Source organism: Calliphora vicina, chromosome 3 (assembly GCF_958450345.1).
Source record: "Calliphora vicina chromosome 3, idCalVici1.1, whole genome shotgun sequence".
Classification (NCBI taxonomy): domain Eukaryota; kingdom Metazoa; phylum Arthropoda; class Insecta; order Diptera; family Calliphoridae; genus Calliphora; species Calliphora vicina.
This window is the reverse complement of record NC_088782.1, coordinates 64,798,376-64,810,898: the sequence shown is the minus strand read 5'-3', so window position 1 is coordinate 64,810,898 and position 12,523 is coordinate 64,798,376. Positions and strand designations below refer to the sequence as shown.

The window sequence follows — 12,523 nt, the reverse complement described above, 5'->3', positions numbered from 1 at the left end:
ACCGATTTTTATAATTTTGTCCACCTAGATTTTGATTTGCAATCACAGTGCTACTGTGATTTTATTTACCGTGTGATAGTAAAAAAACTTTGTGTATATTTAAATAAGATATAGGGTTATAGACATATGGAGCTTTTCGTTTTTAGAATTTTTTACTCAAACCGACATTTTTTTAAAATTGGCCAAGTTTGGATAGGTTTGGTGGGGACTCGGTCAGCTTAAGTGAGCCAAATTTTGCTTTATACGCTTTGGCATTAAGTTGTCTTTTCGGATCATATAAAAAATTAATATAATTCTGAACAAAATTTATTTCTACAAATAAAAAAATATAGGGCTTTTTTTGGGCAAAAATGTATAAAATATGGGCCATTTTATATGTGCCATTTTGGATGCGTGTAACTTTTTATAAGAACGAGATAACGGTTAGCAAGTTGTTTTTAATTTATTTAGAATTTTATCGCCAATATAGCTGATTTTTTTAAAAAAAATTTCGACCCTCCGTATGGCCGCCATATCTAAAAAACGAAAAATAGATCGAGCAAAATTAAAAAAAATAAATAAACCCAAATATCTCTTCAACTAAAAGAGATAACCTACATATGTAAGCGTATGTATTTCAGGTCTTCTCAAGGAATATTTATATTTTAAATTTCAGTTCATTCGTTGGCTTCGGAAATCCTATGGTTATCGCAAAATAGACATAATATAAACAATTTATGTTATGTCAATGAAACGTATTAAATTTTAATGAAATAAAATCATATAAATACTACGGAAATATGGATTTTTCATTATAATTCATTATAGATGTAAGGTCCCCTAAGATATAATCCACCACTAAGTATTTACATTTATTATAACCAGGGATAGCAGGATTAGTAAGGACAATAGTATTTAAATTTTCTGTTTACTTTTTTAAAATATATGTAGTTATGTTTTTAAAATAAATAATATAGTTAATTTTAATTTGGGATATTATTGGGTTAAGTACCATGCAAAATAATAGAGAATTTGCTAGAGAAAATAAATTGTAAATGATAAAAATTACTTTACGTTTCCCACGTATGCGATCCATTAAACGTTTCAATACTCGCACACCCGGCGTTCTATTCAGCCGCGAGTTAATTCTATTGGCAAAACCCTGTAAAATGTCTGTGATTTCTCTTTCGAATACTTGTAAAAATGCCTAGAAAATTGTATCAAAAAGGATACACACGAAAAAAATTAAATAAATAAGTAAATAGTGCTTAATATAAATAAATATATTTTGTAAGTGGTTGTATTATTGGTAAATAAAAGGGGGAATAGGGGATGACACTAGATTCTAAAAAAATATTTCTAGAGGTCTAATTCTAACAGCTTTATTCATAATAGAAAATCAACTCTGAACAACCAGTTTCTTATTCTGTTTTAGCAATTAGGAATTGTTGCATAGAGTGCAAATGTTTTAAGTCAATTTTTGAAATTAAATATATGGGTGAAACCAAAAAGTTTTTTCTTTATATGATAAGGTCATTTATGATGAAATATCACAGTTTAGAATAAGTGTGTTGGGTTCTTATACAAGTGGACTTAACAAAGGTTTAACTCTTAATGGAATAAGAAAGTTAGAGGTTCAAACTTAGTTTAAACTAAAATCGGGGATTATCTTCCATTAACTAATTAGATTTTTAATATTTTTTTAATAGATGATAAATAAATTTTGAATGCCATTGGACTCAAATGATGTCGATAATTAAGTAAATAATTCCTTGATAAATTACACAGGTCAACAGTAAAAAAAGCATGAATAACCACTATTTAGATTTGATGAATCATGACTACCTAAATTCAAAAATGGTCAAATTTTTCAACTCAATGGAGAGATTTTTTTTAAACATTTTTAAGTAAAATTATAAATATTGTTAAACGTTTCTCCACATAATTAATAATAACTTAAAATGGGTAATTCCGACATTATTAAAATAAACTTAGACAAATTTAAAGAAGCACATTTTAACTACTCAATTTTATGAAAATCAAACAAAAAACTAAAATTTTGTGAAAATGAGCAAATTCAATTAATTGTGAATAAATTCGAAAATATTCCATAGATTTTTATGTTCGATATCTCATTTTATTGCTATTACATGTGTCTTTGCGATAAAGCAATAAATCTGAACAATTTCTTCCGTTTTCGATTTTTCATGATTTTTTAAAGCAAAAAAAATTGCCATTTTCACATAATAAATATATTTTTTGCTTCAATTTGTTATTATAACTCCGAAACTGCTGAACCGATTGAAACGCAATATATACATGAAAATTTGTACGTAGCATGAGGAAAATGTTCTTAAAATTGAATCAATCGAAAGAAGAATATTAACAACTCAATTTTATGTATATCAAACAAAAAACAAAAATTTTGTGAAAATGAGCGAATTCACTTAATTGTGAATAAAATCGAAAAGAATCAACAGATTTTTATGCTCGATATCTCATTTTGTTGCTATTACATGTTGCTTTGCGATAAAGTAATAAATCTGAACAATTTTGTCCGTTTTCGATTTTTCAGGATTTTTTTAAAACAAAAAAATAAGATATTATCACGTATAAAATATATTTTTTGCTTCAATTTGTTATTATAACTCCGAAACTACTGAGCCGATTGAAACGCAATATACACATGAAAATTTGTACGTAGCATAGGGAAAATGTTTTCTAAATTCAATCAATCGAAAGAAGAACATTAACGACTCAATTTTATGTATATCAAACAAAAAACTAAAATTTTGTGAAAATGAGCGAATTCAGTTAATTGTTAATAAATTCGAAAATACTCCATAGATTTTTATTTTCGATATCCCATTTTATTTCTATTATATGTGTCTTTGCGATAAAGTAATAAATCTGAACAATTTTAAACGTTTTAGATTTTTCATGATTTTTTTAAAACAAAAAAATTACTTATTTTCACGTAAAACATATATTTTTTGCTTCAATTTGTTATTATAACTCCGAAACGACTGAGCCGATTGAAACGCAATATATACATGAAAATTTGTACGTAGCATGAGGAAAATGTTCTTAAAATTGAATCAATCGAAAGAAGAATATTAACAACTCAATTTTATGTATATCAAACAAAAAAGTAAAATATTGGAAAAATGAGCGAATTCACTTAATTGTGAATAAAATCGAAAATAGTCAATCGAAATTTATGACCGGTATCTTATTTTATTCCTATTATATGTTGCTTTGCGATAAAGCAATAAATCTAAATATTTTCTGCCGTTTTCGATTTTTCATGATTTTTTTAAACAAAAAAATTAACTATTTTCAAGTAAAAAAATATATTTTTTGCTTCAATTTGTTATTATAACTCCGAAACTACTGAGCCGATTGAAACGCAATAAATACATGAAAATTTGTAAGTAAAATGGGGAAAATGTTTTCTAAATTCAATCAATCGAAAGAAGAACATTAACGACTCAATTTTATGTATATCAAACAAAAAACTAAAATTTTGTGAAAATGAGCGAATTCACTTAATTGTGAATAAAATCGAAAATAGTCAATCGAAATTTATAACCGGTATCTTATTTTATTCCTATTATATGTTGCTTTGCGATAAAGCAATAAATAAATAAAACAATTTCTGCCGTTTTCGATTTTTCATGATTTTTTTAAAACAAATTAATTTGTTATTTTCACGTAAAAAATATATTTTTTGCTTCTATTTGTTATTATAACTCCGAAACTACTGAGCCGACTGAAATGGAATGTATAAATGCAAATTTTTACGTAGCATGGGGAAAATGTTTTCAAAATTCAATCAATCGAAAGAAGAACATTAACAACTCAATTTTATGTATATTAAACAAAAAACTGAAATTTTGTGAAAATGAGCGAATTCATTTAACTGTAAATAAATTCAAAAAGAATCCATCGATTTATATGGTCGGTATCTCATTTTGTTCCTATTACATGGTGCTTTGCGATAAAGCAATAAATCTGAACAATTTCTTCCGCTTTCGATTTTTCATGATTTTTTTAAAACAAAAAAAAAATGCCATTTTCACGTAATAAATATATTTTTTGCTTCAATTTGTTATTATAACTCCGAAACTGCTGAACCGATTGAAACGAAATGTATATAAGAAAATTTGTACGCAGCATGGGGAAAATGTTTTCAAAATTCAATCAATCGAAAGAAGAACATTAACAACTCAATTTTATGTATATTAAACAAAAAACTGAAATTTTGTGAAAATGAGCGAATTCATTTAACTGTAAATAAATTCAAAAAGAATCCATCGATTTATATGGTCGGTATCTCATTTTGTTCCTATTACATGGTGCTTTGCGATAAAGCAATAAATCTGAACAATTTCTTCCGTTTTCGATTTTTCATGATTTTTTTAAAACAAAAAAAATTGCCATTTTCACATAATAAATATATTTTTTGCTTCAATTTGTTATTATAACTCCGAAACTGCTGAACCGATTGAAACGAAATGTATATATGAAAATTTGTACATAAAATGGGGAAAATGTTTTCAAAGTTCAATGAATCGAAAGAAGAACATTAACAACTCAATTTTATGTATATTAAACAAAAAAAAACTGAAATTTTGTGAAAATGAGCGAATTCACTTAACTGTAAATAAATTCAAAAATAATCCATCGATTTTTATGTTCGACATCTTATTTTGTTCCTATTACATGTTGCTTTGCGATAAAGTAACAAATCTGAACAATTTTGGCCGTTTTCGATTTTTCAGGATTTTTTTAAAACAAAAAAATAAGATATTATCACGTATAAAATATATTTTTCGCTTCAATTTGTTATTATAACTCCTAAACTACTGAACTGATTGAAATGCAATATATACATGAAAATTTGTACGTAGCATGGGGAAATTTTTTTCATAATTCAATCAATTGAAATAGGAATATTAACAACTCAATTTTATGTATATCAAACAAAAAACTAAAATTTTGTGAAAATGAACGTGTTCTCTTAATTGTGAATAAATTCGAAAAGAATCCATCGATTTTTATGATCGACATCTGATTTTGTTCCTATTACATGTGGCTTTACGACCAAGGAATAAATCTGAACAATTTTTGCCTTTTTCGATTTTTCACGATTTTTTTAAAACAAACAAATTTGCCATTTTCACGTAAAAATATATTTTTTGCTTCAATTTGTTATTATAACTCCGAAACTACTGAGCCGATTGAAACGCACTGTATATATGAAAATTGTAATGGGGAAAATGTTTTAAAATTCAATCAATCGAAAGAAGAACATTAACGACTCAATTTTATGTATATCAAACAAAAAACTAAAATTTTGTGAAAATGAGCGAATTCACTTAATTGTGAATAAATTCGAAAATAATTAATCGCCTTTTATGATCGATATCTCATTTTGTTGCTATTACATGTGGCTTTACGACCAAGGAATAAATCTGAAAAATTTCTGCCGTTTTTGATTTTTCATGATTTTTTTATACAAAAAAAATACCTATTTTCACATAAAAAATATATTTTTCGCTTCAATTTGTTATTATAATTCCGAAACTACTGAACTGATTGAAATGCAATATATACATGAAAATTTGTACGTAGCATGGGGAAAATTTTTTCATAATTCAATCATTTGAAAGAGGAATATTAACAACTCAATTTTATGTATATCAAACAAAAAACTGAAATTTTGTGAAAATGAACGTGTTCTCTTAATTGTGAATAAATTCGAAAAGAATCCATCGATTTTTATGATCTATATCTGATTTTGTTCCTATTACATGTGGCTTTACGACCAAGGAATAAATCTGAAAAATTTTTGCCGTTTTCGATTTTTCACGATTTTTTTAAAACAAAAATATTAGTTATTTTTACGTAAAAAATATATTTTTTTGCTTCAATTTGTTATTATAATTCCAAAACTACTGATCCCATTGAAACGCAGTATATAACAAATTAAAGGTAATGTAAATCTAAGTTTCTAAGTTTACCTTAATAAAATCGGTCTAACTGTTCTTGAGTTATTATTAATTATGCGGAAAAACGTCTAAAACAAATTATAATTTTACTTAACTTTTTTTTAAAAAAAACCTCTGCATAAAATTTAAAATTTGGACCATATTTGTACTACTGGAACCACAATACATCAAAATTGTGTAGTGGTTTAAAAAGCCTTTAAAATGTTTTCGATTTTGTTGCCTTGTGTTGATCCATATTCGCCCCTTTTACAACCTCAATATAAAACATTAAATAAAATAAACTTACATTCATGTGCATATTAAGTGCCACTATATGATCACTCTCCTTAAACGGAGCCGATGCATTCTCATCAAAAACATACGTTTGATCTTGAACAAATGTAATTTTTGAACCATCATGTGAAAATTGTTTCACTTTTTTCGTTCTATATTGTCTGCGTAAAACATAATTTTAAAGAAATTTGTAAATAATAAAGACAGATTTTGAAATAGAAAAACTTACTTGTAAATATAGGGTCCAATTTCTTTAACAATTGGTATGGCACCCTGTTGTACCTTGTAGGGATTTGTAACATTAAATATATAGACTTTAAAGGTTAAAGGTTGCGGTAGTTGCACGAAACGTTTGTACTGCTCTGAACCATCGGCGATAACGACACTCTGGAAAGACAAGACAAATAAAATTAGCTTCAATTGATGTTGAGGGTTTTTAAGAAACTTAATGATCCTAGTAGATAATACTGGTTTACCGATCCTATCAATATAAGCACTTTGATTTGTTCATATTCGCCTTACAATTTTGTGTAGCACTGTGTAACAGTACCATTGTATTTTGTTTTAATTTAAAACAATTTTAATTAAAATGTTTTCAAACAGCAAATGTTTTACTTTGAATTTGACATTTTCATAATTTATGCTTTAATTCAAACAAAAACACACAATAATAAATCACTTCCAATCATTTAATTAAGTACAGAGTTAAGAAAACAGACAATTTGGAAAACAAAGAATTTCCAAACAAACCTACGTACCAAGAACATGACCTAAATACATGTCTTTTCTCTAAGAATTTTCAAACATTTACCTAAAATCTTTTGGCCACTTCATGGCAGCAGTAATGGTTTCATATTCACCCTTTGAACAAATTTAATTTTAAATTTCATGCTTGGTGGATTTTTGTTCAAAAAAGAAAATATTAAAATTTAAATGTAAATTTCTGAAATAAGGTCACAAACAAACAAAATATTTTCATATTTTAAAGTTTGCTGAACTTTTTAATAAACTCCACACTTATTTAATTTATTTTTTTTGTTGTAAATTGTAATTTCTCAACAAATCATTATGAATTTATTACACCTTGACTCATTATAATAAAATTAATGGGTCTTCAGCACTAAAACAATGTTTGTACAATTAGTTTGTCATTATTTTTTTTGTTTTAAACAATTCTTTTGGAATTTAATGTTAATCCGAATTGAAAGTGTCACCCTGAAATTTATTAAATGTTTTTCAAATTTGTTATTGTTTTGAAATGAAATAAATTGCAACTGAAAGATTTATGGAGTTAGGGAAAATTGTTGCTCAGGGGGACAAATTGAAAAAAAAAAAAAAATACTAAAAAAGATTTTTAAAAATTACTTTTGTATTATTATTGGGTGTATGACTTAAAAATGCTGGATTCAAATCAATATCGGATATTGACTTCACAAGTGATGATTCTGTTCAAAATTTTCTTTTATAGCATTCAAAATGTATTTCGGATATGCAAAATCGTTTTTCAAGGTCTCGTCTTTCTTTTTAAAAAAAATCTCCAGAAATCGCCCACCACCAAAAATATCGGTCATATATTGATTTCTCATTTCATTTGTAACAGAAATGATTGGTATTAAAAATGGTCAAAATCAATTAGTAGAACCTGAGTTATGGATAGGGTTTTTAATTTCCCGACCTTTTTTGATTCCCGGGAATCGGGAAATTTTTTTCTACATTCCCGGGTACCCGGCTATTCCCGAAATATATAATGATACTGTAAATTAGGAATAGTATAGCCAAATTTCATATATAAACTTAGTGTTATAGTTATTAAATATCAGAGCTTCGAATTAATTAATAAAATCTTAATCCGTAATTAAAGAATGGCAGCCTTTTATTCCATAAATCCATTCCTAATATTAATTTTTTTTAGATTCATTCCAAAGCCTTTGTTTAAACCGAATTAATTTGAAAGTTTTAATAACAGAATTTATTCAAACTTTGAATGATTAAATTTTTGTTAAAACAAATCATTTACAAAATTAATTGAAAAAATTGTCTTAAGCTTTTTTGTACTAGATTTGAATTGAAGAACAATTTATTCATTTAATAAATTTTTGAAGCAATTTTGTTATGGATTAGAAGAAGAAATTTAAAGAAATTAGAATGATTCAATAAGAAATAAATTCTATAAATAATGAATTCACTTTTAAATTTTCATACGAAAATCCCCAAATAAATAATAATAAGCGGTTTATTATTGCCGAGATATAAGCCGAAAACTGTAAAAACTTTTCACAGTGTTTTGGTGAAAAGATAGAGTTCTAACTTGTTTTCTATGTATTTTCGTCAGTTTTTAATCCCCGGGATACCCGACTAAAAATCCCGGGAATCGGGTAGTGAAAAATTGGCAAAATTCCCGGGAAGTTTGAACCGGGAATTCCCGGGATAAAAACTCTAGTTATGGATCAAAATGTTCATTTTTTTGTTTGTTTGTATTTTCTTTTGTCTTCTAGACCCCATACAAGTTGCATGTAAACAGAAATGACAATATCATCTCTGTCGCGGATCGGTCCATTTTTTACCATAGCCTCCATATAAAGTTCACTCTGCTCAGCCGGATATTAAGAGTGTTAAGGTTAAAAAATATTCTTAAAAGCACTATCAATGCTCTGATAGAAATGAATTTCTATGTTATTTATGTACATTCATAAAAATGTTGTTTGTAGGCAAACATACTTTTTATGAATTTCTATGTTAGGTAAATTTTCTGCGAGTTGTTAAGTTTTCCCAAAATAATTTGCCACGTAAAAAACAAAAGGTAGACATGTTATATATCAATGGATAGGGGATTTTGTATATTTTTCAAAAATATATTTAACTTTTGACAACTAAAAAAATCGTGGAATACTTTTTTTAAAATTATGATAAAAAAATGCTTTTTATTGAGTTTTTGCGAAAATACAAATATGTATTTCAATTTGAAATAAAATTTTTATTTATGAACATTTTTTAATGAAATTTTACACTTATATAGATTTTTTATTTAAAATGGAAAAATAAAATTTGTTTTTGAAATTTGTAATCAGGAATACCGCAATTCCCAAAAAGGTTTTGAAAAATCCCAAAAATGGGATTTTTTAGTTTTTTGGCTATAATATCCATACCAGTGGCGGGGTTATAGAAATCCTTTACAAAATAATTAAGAATATATTGGACCATCTAAAATGGATTATGTACTATATTTTGATATCGAGTATGCAATTTGAGAATTTTTGCCCTAAAGTTGAACTTTACATAAAAAATAGGCGTTTTTTGAATGGACCTGGTCCCCTCGGTATAAAAAATTATCAATATTTTTTTTAATTTTAAATATTTGATGTAAAGTTAGTCTTTCAAAAAGTACAAATTCACTATACATTCTCTTAGAACTTTTTTAGATAACTTAAAAAAAATAAAAGTACCTTTTTTCCCAAAAAAAAATAGCGAAAAATCGCCTTTTTAAATTTTTTAAATTCAAATGCATGTAACTTTGGACCCAGTCATCATTTTTAAACAATTCTTTCTTTGTTTGATATCGGGAAATATCTGGAACCGCGGTCATAAAAAAACTGGAGTAGGGTGGGTAAAAATGTTAAAAATTGAATATTCAATTGCGGATATCTCCTAAGCTATAAAAGATAATTGATAGCTATTGATATGTAGTACTCGACAAGAAGATTCTATATATGTAATGAGGTCCAAATTCAAAACTTAAACTCGACGACACTTTTTCTTTGCGCATGTGAAATTTCATTCAAATCGGACTAACCGTTTAGAAGTTACAAATTTATTTCCCTCTTTTTTTTCTCATACCACTGTGCAATGTTGAATTTAAGTCGACTTTTTTTAGAAATTGAGATTTTAATGCAGTAATGTGCAATAAATAAAAATACATTCATTACAAAGAAAAAAAATGGAGTTATCTCGCTTTTTGTTGTTGTTTTGTAGTGATGAGCAAAAGCGCTTAGTCCAATTTATCACAAGAAAAAGCTCTAAGTCCCTATAAAAAGTACAGTTTAACCATTTCTGTCAAATTGTTCAATGACATGTATTAAAACAAGTAAGAAAAATTGGTCGGTCAAGCCCAACCATTTAATACCCTATACTAATGAGCAAAATTATTTTTCTTTTAAAATTTAAAAAAGTTATTTTCGAAAGATTGTCTTATTTGGGAGCTATGACTAATTATAGACCGATCGGCATGAAATTAGGTGACACGATTTCCATAGTATAAAGTATTTCGGGAGGACATTTGTATGGGAGCTAGGGGAAATAATGGACCGATTTCAGTTAGTTTCAATAGGCTTCGTCCTTGGGTCTAAAAAAGTGTATATACCACATTTTATCGAAATGTCTTCAAAATTAATCGGCTTATAAAGTGATTCTGAGTCTATCGGTATAATTTTAGGTGGGTTTTAGACTAATATTTTTGGGCGTTACAAACATCTACACAAACGTATTATAGCTATGTATATTCGGCTGTGCCGAATCTTATAAACCCTTCACCAAATTGTACTTTAAAATACAAATTTTAAATATTTTTAGGTATACAAAATTTAAAAAAAATTTTCAAAATTGTTTTTTAAAATTAAAAAAAAATAAATTTTCTTTTCAAGTTTTTTTTTTAATTTTTTTTTAAATTATTAGTGAAAAACAAGTAGGAGAGCTATATTAGGTTGTGCCAAATCTTATATACAATTTTTAAAAAAGTTTTTTCCAATTTTTTTTTTAATTTTTTTAAAATTTTTTTTAATTTTTAAAAAATTAAAAAAAGAATTTATGGAAAAAAAATTTCTTGATGAAAAAAAAAATCGGGTTAAAATATATTTTTCCTGATTTTGACCCATTATATACATCGTTGCAATGGACTTTGACTTCTATCATTAGATACCCATATTGTCTATATTAATGACTTAGTAATCCATATATAAAAACTAGTAAATAAGAAATGAATGACAAGATCTAAGAAAAAGACCTAAGTCCATAAAAAAATACAAACTAAGCAATAGAAAAAGCTCTAAGTCCAAAAAGCCTTTTATCTCGGCAAATACTTATTTTATAATTTTGCTTTTACGCACATAAAAAACAAAGAAAAATACCAAAAAATTGCGTTTACAGAACTCAAAAATATTTACGCAAAAAAAAGTTTGAATGTTTTTTGTCTCTCCTGTAAAATTTTAAAATATGGACTTAGAGCCTTTGCATGTTAAGCCAGCGATATATCGGATGCTTTAGGCCACTCGGTAAAAATGCACAGTAGTAATTCCGAACTTAACGTTTTACTAGAAAAAATTAAATAATTATTTTCACTCCACCAAAACTGAATGGAGTCATTCTCAAGTTGTCAAAATCGACATAATTTGTGTAAATAAGACTGGACAGTGAATTAGACTAGAGGGAAAATTCGTTAACTTATCGCAATGGAACTGGAGTAGCCTAAACGGAAACTGAAACGGTCAACCGGTTTTTTAATTATTGTAAATTCGACCGGTTTCAGTTTTCTTTTCGGTTTTTTGACGGTTAAACGGTTCTAACAAAATGTATTTTCTAAAGCTTATTGGAACATATTGGGTGTATGACTTAAAAATTCTGGATTTGCAATAGATGGCTATCTAGATCAATAGATGGATATCTTTTGAAAACGGTTTTTTATACTATAAACTGACTGACTCCTCTGCTACGAGGAGGAGATTCATGCCAATCGGAATATTTTGATTCTGTCCCACTATACACTGTGGGCTATTAGTGCCGATTATAAATTCTTTGAATGATTTAAAGATTCTTTGAATGATTTATGGATTCTTTGAATGACTGTAATCATTATGATAAAAATGTTTATTCGCATCATAAGCTAGGACAATGTGTCTACGTACTTTTGACCTGCTTCGACATCTTGTAACTATATACAGTCGAACTTCTCTATAATGAACTTCTATACAATGAAGCTCTCCCTATTATGAATTGATTTCAAACACACAACTTTTTCCGTTCCAATTTCATTGTTTTTGATCTCCTTATAATGAATTTCCATACAATGAAGTTTTCTATACAATGAAGCAATTTTGCAGGTGTAATATTTGACTCACATGCGTTTTTGTCTCCATATAATGAATTTTTCAAACAATTTTCTTTTACGCATACTAACAACTCAGTGTACCGAGAAAGATGCCACATAAAATGAGGTTATTCCCAAAAGAGGAAAATAAGAACAAAAAAGAAGAGTGCCATATCAATAA

The 12,523-nt window shown here is 27.0% G+C and overlaps 1 protein-coding gene across 1 annotated transcript in view; it reads right to left on the bottom strand.

Moving 5' to 3' along the window:
* The window catches only part of Snmp2 (Sensory neuron membrane protein 2), a 94,879-nt gene that overhangs the window by 63,103 nt on the left and 19,253 nt on the right, over positions 1 to 12,523 (bottom strand). Inside the window, exons 2-4 of the mRNA XM_065502847.1 lie at positions 6,496 to 6,653; positions 6,280 to 6,427; positions 1,054 to 1,186 (exon numbers count right to left, since the gene is read on the bottom strand). Coding sequence (XP_065358919.1) covers positions 1,054 to 1,186; positions 6,280 to 6,427; positions 6,496 to 6,653 — 439 coding nt within the window. The remainder of the gene's footprint in view (positions 1 to 1,053; positions 1,187 to 6,279; positions 6,428 to 6,495; positions 6,654 to 12,523) is intronic.